This window comes from Mus caroli, unplaced genomic scaffold (genome assembly GCF_978045245.1).
Source record: "Mus caroli unplaced genomic scaffold, Mus_caroli_1 scaffold_1, whole genome shotgun sequence".
In the NCBI taxonomy this organism is placed as follows: Eukaryota; Metazoa; Chordata; class Mammalia; order Rodentia; family Muridae; genus Mus; species Mus caroli.
This window is the reverse complement of record NW_028227256.1, coordinates 87,106,281-87,130,508: the sequence shown is the minus strand read 5'-3', so window position 1 is coordinate 87,130,508 and position 24,228 is coordinate 87,106,281. Positions and strand designations below refer to the sequence as shown.

At 46.8% G+C, this 24,228-nt stretch overlaps 1 protein-coding gene across 1 annotated transcript; it reads right to left on the bottom strand.

Annotated features, from left to right (window-relative positions):
- Positions 1-14,328: 14,328 nt before the first annotated feature.
- Positions 14,329-23,943, bottom strand: Cops8 (COP9 signalosome subunit 8). The gene is made up of 8 exons (XM_021157953.2): positions 23,790-23,943; positions 22,972-23,042; positions 21,935-21,983; positions 20,774-20,906; positions 17,276-17,383; positions 16,407-16,469; positions 15,856-15,903; positions 14,329-15,273 (listed from the first exon to the last, which is right to left on the bottom strand). Exons 1-8 carry the CDS (start codon positions 23,865-23,867, stop codon positions 15,194-15,196), a joined length of 630 nt encoding a protein of 209 aa, XP_021013612.1. The 5' UTR covers positions 23,868-23,943; the 3' UTR covers positions 14,329-15,193.
- Between the last annotated feature and the right edge of the window lie 285 nt (positions 23,944-24,228).

Genomic DNA, 24,228 nt, shown 5'->3' with positions numbered 1-24,228 from the left:
CTGGTCTCTGATTTCAGCTTGGGCAGGCTCAGGCCTGTCAAGGAATGGGGATCCCAGCAGCTTCTGGATCAGCCTTTGTCTCCAGGCAGAGGACCAGACCGGGCTCAAACAGAGGACTACTCCTTCATAACAGCAGTGGTAAATAGGAAGGCCAAATGCTGGTGGTCCTTTGAAAATTATCCCAAAACTAACTTTACCACCTGTGTAAGTTACTTTTCTCATGACTGTAACCAAACAAGCCCCTCCACCCCATAGAGAGAAACTGAAGGGCGGAGTGGTTTACTCAGCTCACAGTTTAAGATGGGACATGGCTAAGTCACCATGGGAAAGCATAGCAGCAGGATCCTGTGGTGGCTGGTCACACTACAGTCACATGGATTGTGAGGTGGCCGGTCACACCCCATTCACATCCAAGGCGGTGTGGCGAATGCAGGGGCTCAGGCCACTTCTTGTTATTCAGTCCCAGGCCCCGCCCCAGAGGATGGTGCTGCCCACATCCACAGTGGGCCTTCCCTCTCAGACCTTTATGGAAACTTCCTCACAGAGTTGTCTAGATGTATCTCCTGGATGACTGATCGTATTAGCCAACCCAGGCCTAATGAGCCGCTGAGAAGATCGTTAGCGTTCATCAGTCACCTGGGTTTGTTAGTGAATCCCTCTCTTGCTCTAGCAATGATCTGGAGGGTATCTTCAGAAGTACGGTCTAGACAAAGAAAGCCCTGAAGGAATCAGGGGAGGGGGAATAAAAGGAAGAAAGAGATGGCGTATTCCAGAAGAAATGAAGAAAACTCTTCGTGAGCACCTGCTGGAGGCTACATTTGCCTCTGAGCTCTTTATGGCTCTGGAAAAATAGCAGCAACAACACCTGTAAGGCAGATGGGACCTACCAGACACAGTCCAGACACAGAGACCTGAGGGATTTCTCGTGGTATGGAAAAGGGATTCCTCCCTGAGAACATTAGTTGGTACTGTGGGAGACAGAAGTCTCTATATTTGAATGGAAAATATAATACTCAGTGTTGGCATTCCTTCTATGCTCCGCCCAACAGTTACCTAGCAAAGGCCAGGGAGGCGGAGCTTGCTATAGAAGAGACTGTTGGGCCTCTTCCTCTCTCTTTCTGGCTCTCTGCCCCTTTTCTCTCTCTGACCCCCTTTGCTCTCTATCACATCTTTCTCCCTCTCTCCTCCTCCTCCTCCTCCTATCTTCACGTGTTCCTGGCTGGCCTTTTCTCTTCTCTTTCTCTCTCTGTCCTTCTCTGTCCCCTCTCTTCCTCTGCCTCTACTCCCTTTTCAATTCCCCTTCCCATGTCCCCAAATAAACTCTAGTCTGATACTCATGGGGAGGGATACCTCATCATGGGTGCACTGATTTTATAAAACACATTACTCAGTCCTAAGGCACCTTCTCGTGCTTTCTGCTCTGGGGCATAGCTTTTATTTTACTTTGAGTTACTATCTGTGATGAAGCAGCATGACCAAGAAGCAAGTTGTGGTGGGAGAGGGTTTATTTGGCTTACACTTCCACAGAAATATTTATAATTGAAAGAAGTCAGGACAGGAACTCAAACAGCACTGGAACCTGGAGGCAGAAGCTGATGCAGAAGCCATAGAGGAGTGCTGCCTACTGGCTTGCTTCCCATGACTTGCTCAGCCTCCTTTCTTATAGAACTCAAGACCACCAGCCCAGTAATGACACTACCCACTATGGGCTGGGTCCTTCCCTCATTGATCACTAATTAAGAAAATGCCTTACAGATGGAGAAAATATGGAGGTGTTTTCTCAACTGAGGCTCCTTCCTCTCTGATGACTCTAACTTGTGTCAATTTGACATAAAACCAGCCAGTACACTAAACAAGCATATATCTAGAGTGGAGAGGTGGCCAAACCCTAAGAGCAGCCATGTTGGTCTTCATGGGCTTCAAGACTCAGCTGGGTCTTGGTGAAGGCAGTAGATCTTGAGTCAGTAGATCTTGGAGTCGGGACACACCTTGAGAATCAGGTCTATAGAAAGTTCTCATGACTTTTCCAAAAGGAACTTTGGATACACAGTGCTCAGAGTCAATGTTCTGTGGACAGTCACCAGGGGCTAGCCTGTGCTCCCATCCAGTGTGGGACACATCCTTTTGCTGTGAAGGTCAACTTGACTTACTGGAAGAGAAAGATGGGGGAGCAGCTGATGCTGGTGCACGTCTCCACGGTGAGGGACTTGCCACGGATGCTGAGCTGGAGTTTGTTCACACCAATCATAAATGACTGGAAGCCTTTGCTTAGAACTTATTGTATGTTTTATTATTTTAAATTGTAATACACATTTAGATTTACTCTTCTAAGCTCACAAACCACAAGTGTGCCCCAAAATGGCATGTTTGCTCTGGGAAGCCGTTGCAGAGTGGCAGTTACAGAGTGGCAGTTGCAGAGTGGCAGTTGGCTACTGCTGGCCACCACACATACATAGGCAGTAAAGGTTCTTTTGCCAAGATGAGGTTTTGAGAATTAACCAAAGTTAACCAATCAAATGAGAGACAAGTTAACCAATCAGATGAGAGAGAACGCCTCTCCTAGGCCTATATAAGCAGCACCAGTTCTGGGCTTGGGGTCACTTCGCCTCTGCAATCAAGCTCTCCCAATAAACGTGTGCGGAAGGATCCTGTTGCAGCGTCATTCTTCCTGGCCAGTCGGGTGCGCGCAAGAGTTTGCACATTGACTGATGTTTCAAATCTCCTTTTCTTTAGTTACCGGGTTCTGACTCCAGACATACTACAGATTTTGCTTTCTATTTTGCCTCAGTAAATTATGTCTTCCCCAGAAACAGCCATCAAAGGATAGGGTCAAAGGATGGGGTGCTCAGAGTGAACCCCAACAACAAAAGAATGGAGCACATGGAGGTCACCGTGAGGGGTGACAATCAAGTGCTGGCCTCCACTACCTGCATGCCAAGGACTCCTTGTCCCCCTGGTAATTTCAGCACTGTGCAGGCATATCTTCCTTTGAAGAGAGGAAAGATGGAAGAGCAGAAAAGCTTTGCTCCCCAGACAGCAGCTGCCTGCCTCCACAGCTGGCACCACACTCAAGTGTGCGGTCCACATCCTGTCGACAACTGAAAGTAACTCCAGACGTGGGCAAAAAAGAAATCGACATAACTGAAACACAGAGAGCTTATCTGTGAAGTGGGAGGGGACCCCTGGCTGTCTAACTGAAGCTATATGGCGAGGCAGCCTGCAGCAGTGAGGCTGATGGAGGACTGGCTTCCCTGACCTCCCTTGATCCTGACCTCACAAGAAGCCTACTCTAGCCTTCCCACCAACTTCTGCAGGGGACACAGGACAGCATGGATGGGTCCTCATCACCTAAGCTGTCACCAGGCATTCCCTCTGTGTCCTGAATTGCTCTTCTCGAAGACTGGGCTCAGGCCCGTGACTTGGAGAGAATAATGAACGCCAGACTGGTCTTGGCAATGGTCTCCATCATGAGATTCGCAAGTGGAAAAATGTCTGGTTCCTCTTTTCTTCCCAATGAAAGGTTTTTCTACAACTCCATCCAGGAGAGATGTGTGTGCACTGGTCAGGGGCAGGAGTGATGGTGCACACAGCCTCCTCATCAAGATCCACTCATTTTAGGAAGAAATGTCAGAAATAAAATCAGAACCTGCTGGCTTCTCACCACCCCAGTTCACCCAGGAGAAGGCTGTCAATCACTTCCATAGTAGCTTTAGCTTGTCTGTAGCTATTTAATAGTTTAATAAAATTATTTTATGTGTTTTGAAAGCTTCCTTTAAAGAACTGTAACTTAAAACTTTGGCCACAGAAAAAGGTGATCAAATTACCTAAGATATTCAATGGCATTTACAACCTCCTCAACCTAGATGCTACCAGGGTTTTCCAAGTGAATGGAGACACAGGGATCGCATATGCCTACAAGGGATGACTAACCACAGTTGGTGAGCGCTCGGAGTCACTAGGTTCTTTGATTTTCTTGTCTTTCAATGCTTAGCTTCCATGAAGGTTGCCGAGACTCCCCTACCCCAATCTGTGAGATGATCGATCACTCATGCACAGCAGTCTTATATAAGCCGTTCACTCAGAGGAATGCTAGGCACGAGTTACCTTTCTCGAAGCTGTGAGCTAGCAGACAACAAGCAGCTTACAGACGGGAAGGTTGATTTTGGCCCATGGCTTGAAAGGAACCATCATGGCAAGGAAGGAAAAACAGACACCTGGTCGTGTTGCATCCACGGTCAGAGCCCATGGAGAGGAAAATACTCGTGCCCCCTCCCCCAGTCCATTACTCAGTCTGGTTAAATCTTGCTGGAAACACTCAGGAATGTGTCTCCTTGGTGATTCTAAATCTTTGTCAAGTTGATAATGGAGATCAGTCATCAAAAGTCAACCTGACACCTAGACACTTCAGTTTTAAATCGTAACATCCAGCCCCTCACCATCAACGGTTTACGGTTCTCTCATAATGCAATCATGTGTTTATTTAACATATGTAAAAGTCCGTGTCTTCGTTAGGGTTTCTATTGTTGTAAAGGGAAACCATGACTAAGGTAACTCCTATAAAGGCAAACATTTCATTGGGGCTGGCTTACAGCTTCAGAGGTTCAGTCCATTGCCATCATGGAGGGGAAGCATGGCAGTCAGTGTGCAGGCAGACATGGAGCTGGGAGTTCTACATCTGGATCAGCAGGCAGCAGGGAGAGAGTGTGACACTGGACCTGGCTTGAGCATTTGAGACCTCCAGTGATACACTTACTCCAACAAGGCCAAAGCATATAGTGCCACTCCTGTGGGCCTATGGCTGCCATTTTCACTCAAACCACCACAGTCCACACGTTTTTTTTTTTTAACAGTTCCAATGCAGTTCAAAAGCTGGAGTTAACATCTCTTCTAAGATTCAAGACATTCACAAAACTCCAATCTGTAAAATCGGAACACAAGTCGCATACTTCCATTATACAATGATACAGAACAAACATTGCTGTTTGAAAAGGGAGAAATGAGGCCATGGCAAGGAAAAATACTCAGGTCAAGACAATATGGAAACCCAGCAGGCAAAACATAAACCCTGCAGCTCCCCGTACATAACCCCAGAACTGTGCTAGTACCATCTAATCACCAGTGAGCATAGACAACTCAGCACACAGCCTCTCTTGGGCTGGCTCCACTCTGGACAACTTTCCATGGTCCATGAAGATACCCATAGTCCTGGCATCTTCAGCATTCTGGTGTTTCCATGGTAACTTAGGCTTCACCTTCATGGCATTAAGCAATAACCCCCCACCCCCCTCAGGGTTTTGTTTGCTTATTTGTTTGTTTGTTTTGCAGGTAATCTGACCCTACCACACACTGCTTGACCTAGCAGCTTTTTGGAACCACGGTGCAAGCCTCTATAACCCTATGACCCTTGCATCTGTATGCTTGAAAAACCATATGGATACTGCTGCTAAATTCTGCAGCTAGCTCAAGACTCAGTCTGCCTGTCTCCTGCCACAGCTATTAGCCTAACCTGGGAGCCACCTCCCTGGTGGTGGTTTTCAAGCCAGGAACCCCTTCAGCAATGGGGCAGTTAAAGTTCTCCTCTCAAACAAATTTGCATTTTCACAGGTTGGGGGCTTTGAAGGGTTGGATGTGCCTTCTGTTATCCTAATGAAGACCAAGGGGTTTCTCTTCAATTGCAGGCACCTCCAACAGCTGCAGCTGCTTTCTCCCCATCTGAGCTTGTCTATGACTTTAAATTCGCTCATTCTTTATTTTAAGAATTGTGTTCCTTTCTTTACCAAGGTACACATTTTTTTGTGCATTTGTTTGTTTGTTTTCTGTAAAGCTAAATGAGAGCATTGAGCAGCAATCACGATGCAGCCTGGATGTTTTGCTGTCTCTAGTTCTTCTTCTTCTTCTTCTTCTTCTTCTTCTTCTTCTTCTTCTTCTTCTTCTTCTTCTTCTTCTTCTTCTTTTTAATCAAACAACTTTGTCCATTAGTTTATTTAGCATTCAACTACACTCACATTTTCAAACTTTGAGCAGAAAGAATTGCCATTCATCAGGGAATGTAGCACAGGTGGTCTCTAGCCCAGCTCCTGATAAAGTCTGTATTCCCTTAAGGAACACACTTTTTACTGTCTTGGCAGTCTGGCCTTCCACATTCCTATCAGAAGGGTCCATTACCCTATTACATTAACTCCTGCAGCATCCTAGCGTGCTTCTAGATTAAGGCTCCAAATTCTTCCACAATCTTCCCACTCAGCCAGTTCTAGAGGGTTATAAGTCACACGGTCAGGTTTATCATAGTAACGGCACTACGCCTGGTATCGATTTTCTGTATTAGCTACTTTTCTCATTTCTGTGATAAAAAGTACTGGGAAACCAGTCTAAAGAAAGAAGGGTCTGCTTTGGCTCACAAATTGAGTCCCAGTTCACCCTGCCGTTGCCAGTATAACATTGAGTGTCTGCTGTCCCCAAACACGGGGAGGGAGGAAGGATGCTGGTTTGATGCTCAGCTCTCGTCTCTTTTTGAAAGGTTTTATGCAGTCTTGGACCCCAGTCCATAGGACTAAGCTGTGCTCACTTAGAATGGGTCTTCCAACCCTCAGTTATATCTTCACAGACACACCCAGAAAGGGTCTCCTAGGTGATTCTAGATTAGTCAGGTTGCTAATGAAGATTTAACTATCACTAGTAGAGTTCTTGTGTGGTATTCTGTTCCTGTGTGTGGGGGGTGGTGGTGGTGTGTGTGTGTGTGTGTGTGTGTGTGTGTGTGTGTGGTGTGGTGGTGGTGGTGGTGGTGTGTGTGTGTGTGTTGTGTGCGCGCGCGCGCCCACGCGCCTGTGTTTACATGAGGGAGGCAGAGGTCGACCTGGGATGTCATTCCTCAGGACCCTGTCCACCTTGATTTTTGAGACCAAACGCAGGTGCCCAAGCTTGCAGAGCAAGCACTACCAACTGACTCTGTCCTTCCAGCCCCTGCTCTCCCTGCCTTTGTTACAGAAAGTGGAGAGGAAAGTCTGAGAGTGTGTGTGTGTCTTAGTCAGGGTTTCTATTCCTGCACAAACATCATAACGAAGAAGCAAGTTGGGGAGGAAAGATTATTCAGCTTACTGAATAGCATACTGATGTTCATCACCAAAGGAAGTCAGGACAGGAACTCAAGCAGGTCAGAAAGCAGGAGCTGATGCAGAAGCCATGGACAGTTATTCTTTACTGGCTTGCTTCTCCTGACTTGCTCAGCCTGCTCTCTTATAGAACTCAAGACTGCCAGTCCAGAGATGGTCCCACCCACAAGGGGCCTTTCCCCCTTGACCACTAATTGAGAAAATACCCCACAGCTGGATCTCATGGAGGCATTTCCCCAACTGAAGCTCCTTTCTCTGTGATAACCCCAGTCTGTGTCAAGTTGACACATAAAACCGGCCAGTACAGAGAGGTATGGAACCTGTAACACAGGAGTGACTGAATATTCTTCGCAGGCATGATTCATTCCTGGGAATCAGGCTTACTTCAGTGACTCTGGCTGGCAGTGTCTCGCCAGGTCTCAGATACTCTGACCACTCACATGTACTAGTCACATGGCTACGGATGGTAGAGAACAAAAACCCACTATGGCTTCTGTAGAAGTTAAAATCTCAGATGCTGTTGGTTTTCCAACATTAGAAAGCACAGGTCTAGACAGTTCTAAAGTTCTTGGTGTTAAGATTCCATTAGCCTTTTAAGATCTCTTGATTTTGTGTTCTGAAGAATCCACAGAATTCTTTCACAGGACAGTGAGTTCAGTATTTGAAGACATCCCTTCCCAATCTTTTTATGACATGTGTTAGAGATTATTTCTCCATACTTGGAAGATAGTGAGCTGAGAAATTTTCTGTCCCCTTATCAGTTCTAAGTAGTTCAACCAGAGAACAAGGGGTGTTTTTTAAAATATGGGATGAAATGCAAAACTCCCATTAACAGAGCCCGGAGATTATGGGAAGAGCATCCCGTTGGGCTTCACCATTATCCCCATCTGGTCGTTAGGGACCCAGCTCCATGTGGACTGTGGTTTGTCTAGTTGATGCTTTTCATCTTGGAGGGAAGGGTCTCCTTGAGCTGTTCCCTGAGGTACAGAGTCCTTCCCACCCCTACCCCAAAGTCGAGCCTGGAACAGGCAATGCTGCCACAACATTGACCAGAGACACTTCTGTGAAGGGCAGCACTCCTGTCTTGTTATAACTTGATATAATCCCACCTGTGTATTTGGGTTTCCTGAGCCATTGGCTACTGAGCTGGGCACTCAAGTTTGGTCTCCAGAGCTCACATAAGTAGTTAGGCACAGTGGTGTGTATGTGTGAAGCTAGCAGTGGAGAAGTGGAGGCTTGTGGGCTAGCCTGTTCAAGGCCAGTAAGAGACTGTCGTTAAAAAACGAAGCGGATAGTGTGACCTGAGGCATGACATCCCAGGTTGACCTCTGGCTTCCTCATGTGTTCCTTCAGGGAATGGCTCCTGTGGCTATATCTTGAACTGCTTCTCCTGTGACTTCTTTAGAAGTTTTGAGTTTTGATATAAACATCAAAGGTATTTATTTATCAGTGATATTTGGCAAATGAGAGGGGGGAGAGAGAGGGACACAGAGAGAGAGAGACTGAGAGAGAGAGAGACTGAGAGAGAGAGAGAGAGAGAGAGAGAGAGAGAGAGAGAGAGAGAAACACTCATAGGTTTCTTTAAATGTTTATTTTCTCAAAGGAAGTTGTTCTCTATTATAGCCACAGCAACATCAGCCAAATCTGCCAAATTATGTTGACGAAAAGAAAAAAACAACCTAACTCAGGGATTGGAAAACATTTCAATGCAGAGTCTGGGTGGCGAATTTTTCTGCCTCAGCAAGGTACATGCTGCCCTCTGTCACAAGTCTTGATCTCTGCAATTGAGAAGTCAGCCACAGCCAGAACAGGAGTAAATGGATTTGGCTACGTTCCAAACAAATGCTCTTTGTGAAACCCTCACCAGCTGCCTTTGGGCTCCCAGGCTGTGGTGTGCCCGGCTCAGGTCTAATCTGTAATGCCTACTCGGATCTCACCCCCTTCCCGAGAGCATGCGTGCCATGGCTTTGCCTTTCCAGTTGCTTGGATTGTCAGCTTCATTTGATCTGAAACTGCTTCTGAGCTGTCTTTCTCTCTGGCAGATGAGTCTGGGGGAAAGATGGTTCCTTTTGCAGCATGCGCCCCTCACCCTGCATCTGTCTTGTGCACCGCCTCTTTTTAACACATGGCTTACATTGGCCACAAGTGCCCCAACCCCAGTGTGTTCTCTTTACTTCACATTCGGAGGCCCGCGTGGCAACCTTAAAGGTGACCTGCCACTCTCAGCCTCTCAAGTACCCAGATACTTGTATGTGGGGATGCCTGTAGGAAGGATGTTTGGGCCCAGAAAAACTCCCAGTTCCCAGGTGTCCATCCATGCATGTATCCTTGCAGCTGATCCTTACCTCTGTCCTCCATTGTGATGAGCTTGAGGTACCTGACTGAAGTCAGCAATGTGCTCAGCTCTTGGCTTCTGAACTGCCAAGTGCATGTATTTGAAGGTGAAGTGGATGGCAGAGCACCATATCAGGGGAGTGTGGGTGTCTGGACACATACTAGACATAGAGAACGACAGCTGGCTCTTGGCATGACTTTAGGGTCTCATGAGGCGCAAGACCTTACACAAGTGCTTTCAGAGGGCATGCACTCAGTGCCCTAATAGCCTCCCATAAGGCCCCATCTGCTAAAGTCCATGACCGTGCACCATCTGGGACCAAGCCTCAGTTCAGGGGTTCTGAGGAATACCAAGCACCCAAGCACAGCTATTTCCAAGTGGAGACATTCCATTTGTATACTTCCTTCCATATCTGAGCTGGAACTGTCCTTCGTTGCTTGATGCATGGGGACAGAATTGCAACTTAATAGCTTGCACTTCTTAACGATAGTTATTTATTGTGATATGAAGCTGGCCCGAGGCCCTTTGGCATGTCTCCTGTGGCCTCCCTCTCACTTCCTGGCACAACACGTTCACAATGTCCCAAGCTGTTCTCTACCATCAAGAGCTGGCTTCAGCTATTTCTCCTAGGATCCCCAACTCCTTTTAGAGAAAAAGCTTTTTTCTTTTATCTAGCATTGTGTGGTGTCTGTCTCCTGCGTCTGTATTTTCGTTGTCTGTTTATGTGAGCCTTGACTTGCCCAAGTGACTTATTTAGGCATCAAAAGCATAAAGCTATCTCTGAGCAGAGCTATGACCCACAGACATGTTACAGATGCTTTGTTGTGTAGTCCTTTCTAGTTTCTTTCTTAACTCTGAGTTATCTAGAAGCACATTTAAAAATTACTGACCTGGGGGTGATTCTCCACACTTTCTGCCACTTGTTCCTAATTGTGGTCATGGAACAATATGATATGTGACTTTAAACCCGGTAAAGGACTGGAAACTTTCCTCCCAGCCCTGAGCGCACTTGTCTGGGTGACAGGATGCTCTGCTATTGTGGGGCAGATGTCCTATGGGTGTCAGAGAGGACCATGGTCGTCCTGCTGTGTTTTGCTGATTTTCTGTCAAAAATTAATTATGAAGACGGGAGAATTGAAACTTTCCAGCCAAAACTGTGGGTTTAAGAGACTAATGATGCAGGCGTAGGCAAGAACTGACAAATCACTCACAGCGAAGGAGAGAGTGAACAGAGAGCTACACAATGAGGACGACTCTCCCCAGCTACACTCAGGACAGTGGAGCTACTGCTCTCGTGGAAATAGTAATAAAAAAGATCCAATCAACAATCGTGACAAGTGATTTTGTCATTCTTGAAAAAAGAAATACAATGGCCAAAAATATATTTTAAATGTAGTTTGGTTGCTTAATCATGCACTATAGTTCTTGGATGCTGTTCTATCTGATGTCTGAATACGGCAAATCCTCAGTCTTGTCTTCCACCCCTGCCCGGTACTTCTTTTGCTGCCTGATCACGTCCATCAGCGGTGGTTTCCCCTGCTCTTTAAGGCGTCTTCTCTTTTCTGTTTGCTGTTTTCAAGCTGTTCCCATGCTGACGGTCTCTTCCGAGCCGCTGGCTTCATCTCCGTCTTGACTCCCTTACTTTCCCGGGTCATCTCTTTCTCCTTCTTCCTCTTTGAAGAAGTTATTTTTAGAAGCTGCCATTTGAATTCTATCCCCAGCTCGTCAGCCATTTCGGTGTCACTGGACTCACTGACGGGAGTTATGATCTCTCGGAAGTCTCATGTTTATCTTGCTCTTTTATGGTGTGTGTTTGTGTGTGTGTGTTTCTGTGTTTCAACTTGCAACTGTTGTGTTCGGTTATCTCTTCTGGCTTTGGACATCTTCTCCATTAGCAACCAACTCTGGAGGGATCACTATCCAGAGTCACTCAAAAGGGAGGCAAGCACGTGGTGCCACATCAACACAAAACTCGTAAGAGCTAGAAACACACTCAAAGTTGATCATTAATATAAAACATCAGCCAATACGTAACCGAAGGCCTCAGAACAGAAAACAGGCACGACATAATGAATTACGGCATGAAGTCAAAATCTGGGACAAACGTTGAAAGGGTAAATGAAGGAAATGAGAGCAGTGAAAAGAAATCAGGAAGCAGAAGCAGACAGGAAACTAAGGTGGTCTGGGAAAGGGGAAAGAGAATGAGGTAAGAACCAATTTCCTATGACAAAGAGTGAACAACCTTGATGAACTAGGGGGAGTGAACCAAAAGTTTTTAAACAATGAAGTCTGGGGCTGGCAGGATGGCCCTGTGGTTAAGAGTATCCACATGGTATCTCACAACCATCTGCAACTGCAGTTCCAAGGGATCTGGCATGACACCCTCCTCCAGCCTCCATGGGTCCTGCACCTACACGATGCAGGCACAACTCTCCAGTCTCTGGCCTGTGTGCCATCCACTGCTTCCTTCGGTGCTTCATGTGGTGCTGTGCTGACCCGATGTCCACTTGGAGTTTTTCTAAGTTCTACCTCTGGCTTACAGTCACACTGCCACCCCACCCAGCATAGAACTCCAGGGAAATGGGCTCTTAGAGCAGGCTTTAACATGGGGTGTCCTGTAGGACCACTTTGTAGGTTGTCCCTTTCCAGAAGTTCCTATTCTGTCCCCCATCCTCCTGAAGGGGCCACAGTCCCACAAGTTTCGAGGCTGTCCAGTGAGGGATAGCCTAAGACCAGCAAATGGGTCATCTTTGTGAATTTCTCTTGGCTGTAGCTCTTGCAACCATACTGCCTTAGGGCCAGCAACTTTAAAACTGCTGGGCTCAGCTGCTTGGAATACTTGTGAAGGTTCCAAGGTAGTCGGCCTTTAGGTGTTTCAACCCCGGAGCAGAGGCTTCGAGTACTCAGCGCCATCTTTGCTATTGGTCTTTTATTTCAGAAGGACACACTAATCTTCCTATGGTTAGTGTTGTCAACACGAATGAGAATCACATGGGAAAGTCTCAATTGTTGAGATCAGGCTGGCCTGTGCGGGACTGTCTTGATAGCCTTACTTATGTGGGAAGACCCACCTGGAAATGGGTGGCACCATTCCCTGGCTTTGGGCCCTGGACTGTATGGGTACAGAAAGCCAGCTCAATAGTAAGCTTCCACTAACTCATTCTCTCCCTCTTGACTGTGGTTTCTTGACTGTTTCACGTTCCTACCTCAACTGCCCTCTAACAACAAATTCTAACTTGGAATTGTGAGCTAACATAGACCTTTTCTCCCCTAAGGTGTCCCGACCAATAGAATAAAGCGAGGGTGGAACTTGGTACTGAGGAAGGTAGAGGTGTTGCTGTGACCTGACCACATGGCTTTTAAGGGCCTTTTTTCAAGGGAAGTCTGTGGGGGTGTATGTCCTGTTGGATTGGGGAAATGGTGGAATGCTGGACACAGGGCTCAATAGCTCTGTGGAGCTGTGGAATGGTAATAGTGCCAGAAACATGAACAGCAGAGGTCTGGCTTACAAGGTCTCAATGGGAAACACAGCGTCCATCAGTAACTGGGCTGGTGGCCATCTGTGTGGTATTCTGGCCAAGACTCTGGCTTCATTCTGCTTGTATCCCGAGAGCGTAAATGGAGTTGAACCTAAAGAAAACTGACTGGTTTGTTGGTAGAGGCAATTTTGAGAGAGGTGATGATGGGCTGGTGCTGAAGCAGCAGCTGTAACTGTCAGAGATCAGCATCATGGCAGAGAAGCCTCCAGCACTTCCCTGGAGCAAGAGAAGTGTTTTCTCAGTCAGCACAGCTTATCAGCTATAGTCCAAGGAGGCAATCTCTCAAACCAGCAGCAGACCCTGGCAGTATCGTGTCATCTGTAAGATCCTGGTTTTGAATGTAAAGAGCAAAGACTGAGGGAAGTCATGAAGAACAGCTGAGGTCAGGTACCCTGTGGTAGATGTGAAGAGGCCCTGAGAAGCCACCACCTATAGCTGTGAAGGGGAAGCCTCAGTTACAATGGAGACTCCAGAATATAGGAGATGGTGGGACCAAATATAGGAGATGTCCACCAAGAGCCACAGATGTGAAGTGGGATCTGTCTGCGCCTGGGAGAGAAGCTCTGTGTGCTGAGGAGACCGAGATAGAAAGATGGGGCTGCCATGTCCTTCCTGTGGAGCCCAGACTACACTTCCAGCCCCAGGTACTATTAAACCACTGGCAATACAGTCTTATCAAGTCTCCTGACACAACTCTTTCCCATGTAGTTCAGGGCCTTGCCACACAGGCAAGGGCACGTGCAGCTGAAAGCCCTCTGCCTCGTTATCCTCACATTCACACCATGCTCCTCAGCACGGGATCACCTCACTCCATTCCTAGCTCAGTTACTCACAAACTACATCACCAACCCTGACAGGACACAGCTGGGTCCATCCCAATGCGCTATTAGAAACAGGAGCCATCCACAAAACTGTGTACTGTGTACCTGGTAGCAACACTGCTGGCTTTACTACCCTTATTCTCAACACTTTGACTTCTGAAGGCTTTTCTCAACTGTTACATTTTAACAGCATTTCCCAGGATTAAGTAAAAGGCCAATTTAAAAATATTTCCAAATGATTTTTAAAAGTGCCAATAAGTCAATGAAAACAGGAATTAGGTAACCCACTACAAAGTCAGAGGTGAGACAGTTTCTTTTTAATTAAGAAATTCTAGGCGAGGGGTCAGAGGAAAAGGAGGGTGAGTTTGATCTAAACAGGTTATAGGCATGTATAAAATTCCCAAAAAATAAAAAGGAGAAAAGTTTTTAAACTTGAAGTATTTTTGAGAAAAGGACAAACTTATAATGTACCCACAGTTAAGACCAAGATATGAAATTTCTAGAGCCAGCTTTAGATGAAACAGTTTACGAATTCAATTAAATATTTATTGAACAAATGCAGAATAAATGAACTAGGGCTGTTTTAACCTGAAGATACATTAACCACCTCAAATCTTCAAGGGCTGCCATACAAGAACAAAAATAGATGCATTCGGCATTTCTCCTCAGGATGTGGATGCGCAGCAGGCAGGAGGGCTGCAGTCCATCTCTTAGGCCAGGAGCTCCTTCAGCACAGCACACACTGCACTCCGCTCCCTCCTTCTTCTCTAAGGAGGCATCAGAACTTGGAGTTTCCCAAGAACACCTAAGTTGAGTTCTCACTGCAGACTGTCTGTCTCACGCAATGGATGCTTGCACACACTGGGAAAACAAATGGAGCATTGACAAGCTCCCCTCCAGGGGACGGTCTGCCACCACGCAGCTTTCTGATGCTACATCACTGCTTCCTTGTTCTGGGATGGGAGGAAGAGCACACTCTCCAGAGCGTGAGTGACAATGTGGGGAGGGCACCACCGGGGACAGTCCTCCTCAAATCCCAAGCACATCACTTCAGCTAGAGGCCAGCGGCACACAGGAGCGTGGTGTATGCCACAGCACCCTCTGCTACTTGAAGCAGGACAGCTTGTGTTCAGAGTCCAGTCCTTGACAGAAACTCGATGTGTAATACTGATGGCTCCAACCAAAGTGATCAATACAAATGAAAACTGCTCCAAGGACATTCAAAAGTGTCTGAGGAGAAAACTGTACAATGCGCTTCATCTTCTATGTGCATTTTATCACACCCAAAGGACACAGAGGCGCTCACCCTGTTCTGAACTCAGAATAAAACTCCATGTCTGTTTGCCAGTGACAGGGACTGAAGGTGGAACTTGAACTCAGAGTGGTCGATCAGTTTTCCAGGAAAGCCACATAATCGGTGAGCCGGGCGAGCTGCTGCTCGTTGGGGATTGGCGGAACCGGGGCAGGCTCTGCATGACAAAGAGGGATAGACGCGTTAGAAGAGCATCCCCTGGCCACCAGCCTGTGGAGGTCTTTAAATTTCTTAGTGCACCTAATTTTACACAAAAATCATGCCTGCCAGAGGCCTGGACAGTTCTCAACAGCAGGCATGAAGTCTCCATTTTAGCAGGCTGGTTGTGTCAGATAGACATGGTCGGGACAGCTGCTGATGCTGCAGCAGGCTATGTAAAGACTCAATAATGTCTGTCAGCATCTCTTCAGATCCCAGCTCTGTCTGGACAGCCCCTACTTGGAGGACTTGAGTAACGAACAGTTCTAAAGTGCATCTCATTTGCCTGGTCCAACCAGAATACTGCACTAATGCTGGATTGGGCACACCAGGCTGAGGAGGCCCTCAGAATACAGTCCAGAACCCAGAGACCTTCAAAGGAGGACAGGCAGGCTCTGTGGCTAGACATCAGGAGCCACCACTCCAGCTAAGCTGCAGGGGAGCCAACAGTTCCCTTCTTGTAGCCATGCGTATCACTACACATTACAGGATAGATCAGCAAACAATGCAACACTTAAAATGTCCACAAGAAAACATGTACCTGATAAGGGGATAAACCTGTTCAAGGAGACATCCAGGGCTCCTGAGGCTAAACAAAAAAAGAAAAAGACAGTTACATACAAGCATGAGAAGCCATGTCAAGGCCGTAACGCCTCACCCCCACAACAAACACTTGGTTCTTGAATGGAGATATGAATGTGTCCCTCTTTAAACACTTTAGCTGTTCAGTCTTCCTTATAATCTACAACTGTGGGGCTGAGCACTGACATCTGTCTAGACAGCAGATGCCCAGAGCAAGGGAAGGGAAGTAGGGTTGATGCAGGAGGATGGTGATAAGGGCAGAACATCTGGCTCTGAAGACTGCAGAAAGGACACTCCTGTACATAGGAGGAAGGAGCATACACAGGAATGAACACGGCTGGTCTCCTGAGGGTGAGCTGAAGGGGCAGGGCAGGGGACTGACCTGAAAGGAGAGCCAAGCGACTGATCTAGTCAGTCACAGGGGTTTCACGTAGGTGACCTTCAAATGTCACTCTGCTCTCATGTCAACTGTCCACTGCTTCCATGTCATGTGTCTGAGGTCCCACCTACCTGGCTTCCTGGGAAGAACCATTCTTGTGGTGGAGTCGGCCTGCCATCCTTGTTCCAACACGCCTGAAAGTGCAGAGTTCACAGAGATGGGAGAAGGGCACAAGCAGCGGCTGCATGACCCAGCCCTGCCTCTCTCTCACCAGGCTCAGGCCAGGTGCTGTGCATTTACTAGACGGTTACTACAGGGAACTTAGTTTAGATATTCGGAAATATACCAAAAGCCTCTCTGAGGCCGATGCAGTCCCTGACATGCGTGGTCTTTGGTAGCAGTACCTGAGTAGTCTAATTCCACACAGACACGAGAAAGTTCTGTGATGGCCCTCACGGCATTCTCTTAGTAATAATGACAGCAGGTGCATGCAGGAGCCCCTGGGTTTAATGCCCCATCCCCAAACCAACTGCCCACAAAATAGAACACTGCCACCCATAAACCTCCAGCACCTGCTGTCCCCGTGGAAACTTAAGAATAAGAATCGACACTCTTGGGGTTGGAGAATCAAAAATGTCAATCACCATAAAACAATGTAAGCAAGCACATGCAGTGTTCTACCGCTGGGTTAAGAGTCTCAGCAGGCATGGGACTTTGTAAAGTTTTGAGTGGTAAGGGTTTCTTAACCTGGATAACTTGGACAGTTGAGAAATGCTTTCTTAAGTAGCTGTGCAGATTCTACACAGCTGCTACAGGCATGCTCCTGGGCGTGATTACAGGTGCTACATAGAGGTACGATGTGAGATGTGCTTTTTATCACTTCCTAAATAAACCCATCACCTAAAGTGCAAAATAATTCTTGTTCTAGAGTTCCAGAGCCAGAGTGAACCTATGGCTTATAGGATTTCTGTCCCTATAGTAACCAGCAAGCTCCAAGTACCTTTCACAGCCTCTTCCACAGGAAGTCCGACAAACGCTGCAAAATCATCTGCGATGATGGAGGTATAAGCTTGAGAGACCAGGGCAAAGGCACGTCTCCTCGTTGCATCTATTGTGAAAGGGGAGGATTGGCAACAGGAAGGAAGAGAACAGGACTCTTAAACACAGCTCAGTCATCCAGGTTTTGTTTACAGGCAAGACTAGACCCACCCAAGCAGACCCACCTGCATGCCCAGAAGGTATGAGGGACCCCTACGACAGCACATATTTCTCACATCAGATTGTGCAGGGACAAAAGCTACAGACATAGAAAACAACACCTACAAGACTCCAGTCACAGGAAAGCAAACATTCATGAATTTAAGGTATGAGCCCTTTAATTTTCCTTTGCTTTATTTCCCTTGCAAACACTAGAAGAAGGGAAATAAAAAGGGACACGGCCGCTGTCTTCTCTGGAGGGTCTCCAATAAAGGACTCCCTCGGGGCAGGTGCACACACCTTACCCTAGCACCTGCTCCTATCTTCCAAGTGTGCATTCTAAACACCCCAGCCTGAAGGTCTGACTCTCAAGAGAAGGTGCTGCCAGCCCCCAGCACAAGAGCGCTCCCTGCAAACAGCCTTCTGCATTTCCCTACGCTCATACACCTACATTAAGAAAATTCCTGAATGAGACAACTGCCCCATCCAACACAGCCAGTCTTCCTGGTCGGTGTCCTTTTGGTAATACAAGGGCTCCTCCAGAAGGCTGCCAACCGGAGTAAGAAATATTCAGATTTTATAGTCCACAGTTGAGGGCTGAACACATTCCACTCTTGAGCTCTGGGCCCCACTGTTTCATTGTCTGAAGCACGGCCCTTGCAGTATCCCTGTGAACATGGTCTTACTGACAGCACTGCTGGAACCAAAATGGGGCATGCCCTCAGCCATAGGCTTTCTCACAGGTCTCAAACACTGCAGATACAATGGCTCTGTAAAGGTGCCTGCTACCAACCAAGCCTGGAAGCCTGAGTTTGTCCCCAGTGCTCATGTAAAGATGGAAGGAGAGAACCCTCCGACCCCTGCATGCACACCATGGTGTGTGCAGTCACACACATGAATAACACACTGACACTATGTTTCATTCCCTCATTTCCCACTGAGCCTGATGCCACCACTGCCCCTTGCTTGAGTTTACCAACCTCCAGTCGACCTTTAGAATGTCTCAGAGGTGCAGGGACTTCCCTATGACAGATAGGCATTCAGTGAAAAAGCAAGGCAGCAGTGGCAGGAACACGCAGGCAGCACAGAGCATGCACCAAACCTCACACCATCTAAAATCAGTCTTATTCAAATATTTTGGTCAGATTTTTGGAGTAGAGAACAGACAGGACCCAAACGTGAATGGAGGAGAAGAGCAGCAGGTTGTGGAGAGGCAGGAGAGGTCTAACAGGCAGAAGCAGGCTGACAGTGGATGCTGACAGTCTGCATTCTAGTGACAATCAGCAGCCACACCCTTGCTCCCCAACTTGCTCTAGCTGCCATCCCTCCACAGCTTTGTAATCAGTCCTGTTCTCCAGGCGCAGCCCACCCCTCAGGCTCTGTGTGAGGAGTGGCTGCTGGAGCAAGGACTCCTCAGTGCTTTGCCAGCCCTTTCTGGCTTTCTGTAACAGCTCTCCCACACCAGGCTCTTCAGCCAAGATGTCGGATTTCCTAGTAGAACTGACTGGCCACACAGAACTCAAGTTGCTATCGTTTGAATACACTCTGCCCCAACAGGTCTTAACTTTTGGTCCCCAGCTAGTGGTGCTGTTTGGGGATGCTGTGGGACCTTCAAGAGTCGAGGCTGTGCTTTTTCTTAACTAGCAAGTTAATCATACACTGGGAAGCAAAACTTCAAACTCTGAACAATTTCAACCTGTTCTAAGATGCCATTCCCATGTGGCATTTTACAGAGAAAAAGATGCATGTACCATTTAGGAGTCGGAACCAGTTCAGTCTCAAGAAAATCTGTACGCACAGAACAGAACAGTGTGTCAGGCAGGCATGGCCAGTGCTTACACGTGACCCTTCAATTTTGTCTTTTAACAAGCAAATGAAGGCCAGCAGGTGGATGCACCAGAATGAAAATTCAAAAGCCTGGCTCCAGAGACCAAGCTCCAGCAGGCTGGAAGCAGCTCTTAATTTCATAGGTGCAAGGTGGTACTAGAAAAAATAAAATACACTTAAGAACACTTGCTGGATGAGTTAGGAGCTCCTACCCAAATCCTGCCAATGAGCTTGTAGTCCAACCTGGAGAAGGCAGCTTGCGTGTTCACCACATAGTTACCAGGCTGAAGCCAATCTGTCAATCCTACGTTCTGGTGACTCCCCCAGTGATGTTTCCTAGACTAGCTTTCAGGCTGCTTCAGGGCATTCACATGGCCTCATTCCATACTCCCCCTTCTCACCCCACCTACCCTGAAATCCTGCTCGTGTTTACTCACAGCAGCTGTCTCTGTTTTGTTGTGTATACTGTTGTGTTGAATGCTGGTCCAGGTACTGCTGCTAAGAGCTGATTGGTGCAGCTCCCCAGCAATCCTTACCCTCTGCTGCCTGGCACACCCATGTCCTTACCATGCTGAGAAGGACCTGCCCACTAACTTACGGAATACCCACTAAAGGAAAGTGTTCACTACAGAAACGAGGTGACAGGAAGAACAACTAAGAGCTCACTGTATGATCTGTGTGGTGGGCCCACAAAGAGTGTGTATGCATTCTGCTCTTACAGGACTGGAATCTGTTTCCTACCTCCCATGCTGGGTGGCTCAGAAATGTCAGTGAGTCCACTCCCAGAGGATACAATGCTGCTTGCCTGGATTGGATCCCCTGAACAATAAAAAGAACCCGAGTGACCCAGAAAGACCCAAAGCATGGCAACATGAGAAAGGAAGGCGGCAGGGGCAGAGCTATCATGTGTCAGGGCCACACCATGCCAGCCTCTAACCTTACACAACTGAGCCTCAAGGCTCTGTGACAGTTCCTTTTACAAGATGTATAGAGGGGACATAACAGCTATCAAAGACCAAGGTTGACAAAGTCCAAAGTCTAGTTGCTACTTTCAAATACACAGACAAAAAGTCTTGACCTGCAGAAACCACGACCTTTCGATTATTGCCTGGTTTCATGTTAGCAGCAAAGAACACTTCACAAGGCCACATGTGAAACACACCAGTAACCGAAAAAGGACAGGACAGTATGGACTACACAGAGAGACTGTCACAAACTTTCTGTTACCACAAAAGTAATGATGAAGAGGATAAAAGATACTGCCAATGAGCTAACTGCGACCTGGAATCCACAGTAACACCCTCTGCTCCTGGTCTATTCCCCAGAATGCCCAGTACTGAGATGAAGAATCACAATCAGCTGAGATCTAGCTCAAGTCTCAAAGGGAGGCCCCAGATCAGAGCTGTGCACTTTATCAGTACACGCTCCAAGGACAGCCTTAATGCAACATGACTTAACTACAAGGAGACACTACCTCTAAGGGCTTCCATGATCGGCTGCACAGTCTCTGACCACTGGTGGGCGTTGATGGTCGTATAGATCCCAGGGAAATCTCTTTGCCAGATTCGCTGTCCAACTGACCAAATTCCCCCAAGTTCAGAATTTGCCTGCAATAAAAATTGTTGTCTTTGAAAGCATTCACTGTAATTAATAATGATCATATCTTTAAAAATATCAGAAATGACGAAATTTGTTAGCTGTATCATTAAAATATACTCTACTCATTCATTTTAGGAGATGAAATTACTTTTCTAAGAGGTGTCTCCATTCAGCCTGCAGGCCGCAGGGCTAAGAGCAGGTATAAACTGGGAAACCTTCCTTTTCAGTAACTTGCATGCCCAGTTCTAGACTATGAACTCTGCAGATGATAACATTGTTCTGCAATGTCCAAAGGTTGGATCTGCCTGATTCTAAAATGCTGTGAGCAGTTATATTAACAATTTCTATAATTAATGTTTTTATTGCAACTACAAATGAAAGCATGAGAAAGTAAAATATATTTCAGAATGAAGACTTGGGATCAATTATTGTAGGCACTGCTGTTTAAATTTAAGACGCTAGCACTTCTCCATGGAAGAAAACTAGCAGAAAGCTGATTAACAAGGTCCTGTCAATTAGAGCCTACTTGCACGGCTCCCACTCTTATCAGCTGAGCTGTTTCATTCTTATCGCCTGCACCTCCTGTCTCCGGCTCCATTCTTACAAACAGAATGGAAAAGGAAGCAAGTGAAATAAGTCTTACTTCCTTCTACCTGGCAAGACACTTTTCACAGGTTATTTCATTTATTTCATCTTCATCCCAAGTAAGACATCTAATTAAAACAGTGATCTTAATGCAGTGAATATCTGTGTAAACAATGCCAGTTTACAAATAGCTATCATTACAGCAAATCAAGTAGTCTGCTGAAATGCCTCAGCCCCTCAGCCCCCTCTGTACCGAACTGGCCAGTTCACATCAGCATGGCAGGCCTTGTGAGACCATCAGCACATGAACCATTCCATTAGGGAAACAGATGGTTTGGAACTTTAACCTTCACTTAACAACGGTTCCTGTGATATATATGGGGAAGAAAGAGGACTTGTAGGCTGTCATTTAAGTAAATGCCAGTATTCTAAAAGCAGCAGGATTACTTACAGACTTTATAGCAGGTGGTATCCTCTTCCACAGATATCTTGCATTATTCCTGATTTACACAAAGATCAGTTACAAACAAGTCATCTCAGTCAATACATAAAATGACAGGCCGAAACACCAAAACAGGCCATGGCACAACTCAGTTTTATATGAATTTGTTGAGGAAAAGCAATTTCCAAAAAAAAAAAAAAAAAGAAGGACATGAAATAACTTTTTTTCAGGTTAATTAAAAAAAATTTTTTTTGATGAATTCTTTTTAAACTAACAATTCAGATCCTAAACCATAGCAACATATTCAAACCACAGAATTACACAGAACCACTCAGATACAAACAATGTGTCCATTTCAAGGCTTTGAGTATCCCTCAAAATACATGCATACACTGTACTGTTATAATCTGGAGCCCTTCTCCTAGTGAGTACAAAGCCTAAGGGGCTGGAGCAATCATAAGACACACGATTATATGTATAATGAAGAAACTCAGTGTAGTTTCTGTAAAAATATCACAGTAGGTTTGGAACTGCACCAGGCCTCTATTCTCTAGCCCTCTCAAGCTCCTGCCTCCCACCCAGGAAGACTAATTCAAACATGTCTACCTCCCTTGGCTCTCCCAGTGATCCCTCCCAGTCCCAGCTTCTTTGCTCCTACTGAGTACATATACATTTGCTTTGGTTTTATTTGTTTGTTTGTTTGTTTGTTTTAGATAGGGTTTCTCTCTGTATCCCTGGCTGTACTGGAGCTGGACCTGTAGACCACACTGACCTCAAACTCAGAGATCTGCCTGCCTCTGGCTCCCAAGTGGGGGGGATTAAAGGTGTGCACCACCACCACCACCACCCAGTTTCTGAGTAAATATAAGTAAAAAGAAAAAAAAATGATTTTTTTTTAGACTCCACTGGTTCTTGATGCTAATTTCTCACAAGAACTTACCATGTTTTTAGGTGTATGTAAAACCTACACGACCAAAAAAAAAAAAATCGAGCTTATATATTCTTAATTATGACAAAGGGAAACAGATATAACAGGCGCCACTTACATGTCGTTCTGGAGCAGGTACAAAGCTAGAAGCTGACCGTACACTGGCGGCGTGGCAATTCCTCCAGGAGCCTACAGAGGGAAAAGAGAGGGGGAAACCTCACTGCCTAATACACTTTCAGAAAAGAGAAAATTAAAACTTAAAAAGTAAGTTTTCCAGCACTACTATAGATGCAGAAAAATGCTTAGGTAAGTATCAAAGGTTAAAACCTGAATTTAGATCTGTTGTGAGCTGTCATTTATCTCCAGCTGGGTATCAGTTTCTTTCCATAGTCACAAATATGTAAGTGACATTACCTCGGAAGGTCTCAAATTAAAAAAAAGGGGGGGGGGACTACTTCCAACAGGTTCTTAATGCACTATTTTTCTGGCCGTTATTTTAAAAGCTTAAGTAAGCTTAAGACAGAAGACTACCAAAAGGTAGTTATAGAGGCCTGTCTCTTCAATCTTTATTCATTCAGCAAGGTCTGCTAAAGGCTCATCCGCAAGCTGCTGCTGTCTCCTTTAGAGCGTGAGCCCCGCCCTCCTTTTTTTTTTCCTTTTTCTTTTATCTTTCTTTCTTTTTTTTAATTTTTTTTTTTAATTTTTGGGTTTTCATAGTTCAAGCTCGCTTCGAATTCGCCGGCAATCCTCCCGCCTCCGCCTGACGTGTGCCCACCGGATTCCTGTGCCACTGCGCCCAGCCTATTTAGCGAACTTCTTAACGTTACAAATGGAAGCAGCATCTCTTGATGAACCCGGACTGCGCCCCGCAGGCCGCGGCCCGGCCCGTTACCCTGGAAACGGCGCCCACCCGACCGCCCCACCCTGAGGCGCTACCTCGAGCTCCTGGTTCTCGCACTGATCCAACAGCTTTCTGAAACTGAAGGCGTTGTCCGCCATCACCGCCACTGGCATCTTCCCGGCCGCTCTCGCCGCCACCACCTCGGCCAGACCAAAGCACAAGCTGGCCCTCGGGGCGTCGCGCCCGCGATGACGTAAAGGAGCTGCCTCTCAGTACGCATGGGCGAGCGTGTCGTCACTTCCCGAGCGACGCCGTAGCGGAGGACAAGGGCGGCGAGCGCTCTGCCCCACCGTCTCGGTGCTCTGGAGGACCCGCCCCAGGCTTGGACGAACCGGCTTTCTGAGTCAGAACACTGCGATCCGGAAGGGCTCGGCTGCGGCTCGGATTCTCCGCACGGGAAAGTGATAACGGGACTGCATTTTTCACAACCAAAGTTGCCGTGGGAGAACAGTAAAACCGTTGGACCTCCACGTG

What these genes read in the sequence shown, in the direction of transcription:
- Cops8 (XM_021157953.2), bottom strand. Translation starts at nt 23,867, where the DNA reads ATGCCAGTGGCGGTGATGGCGGACAACGCCTTCAGTTTCAGAAAGCTG. An exon ending in TGTGGAAGAGGCTGTGAAAG is followed by an intron (nt 16,470 to 17,275) that starts GTACTTGGAGCT and finishes CTGCACTTTCAG; the next exon opens with GCGTGTTGGAACAAGGATGG. An exon ending in GGTTCTTCCCAGGAAGCCAG is followed by an intron (nt 15,904 to 16,406) that starts GTAGGTGGGACC and finishes TTTTTTGTTTAG; the next exon opens with CCTCAGGAGCCCTGGATGTC.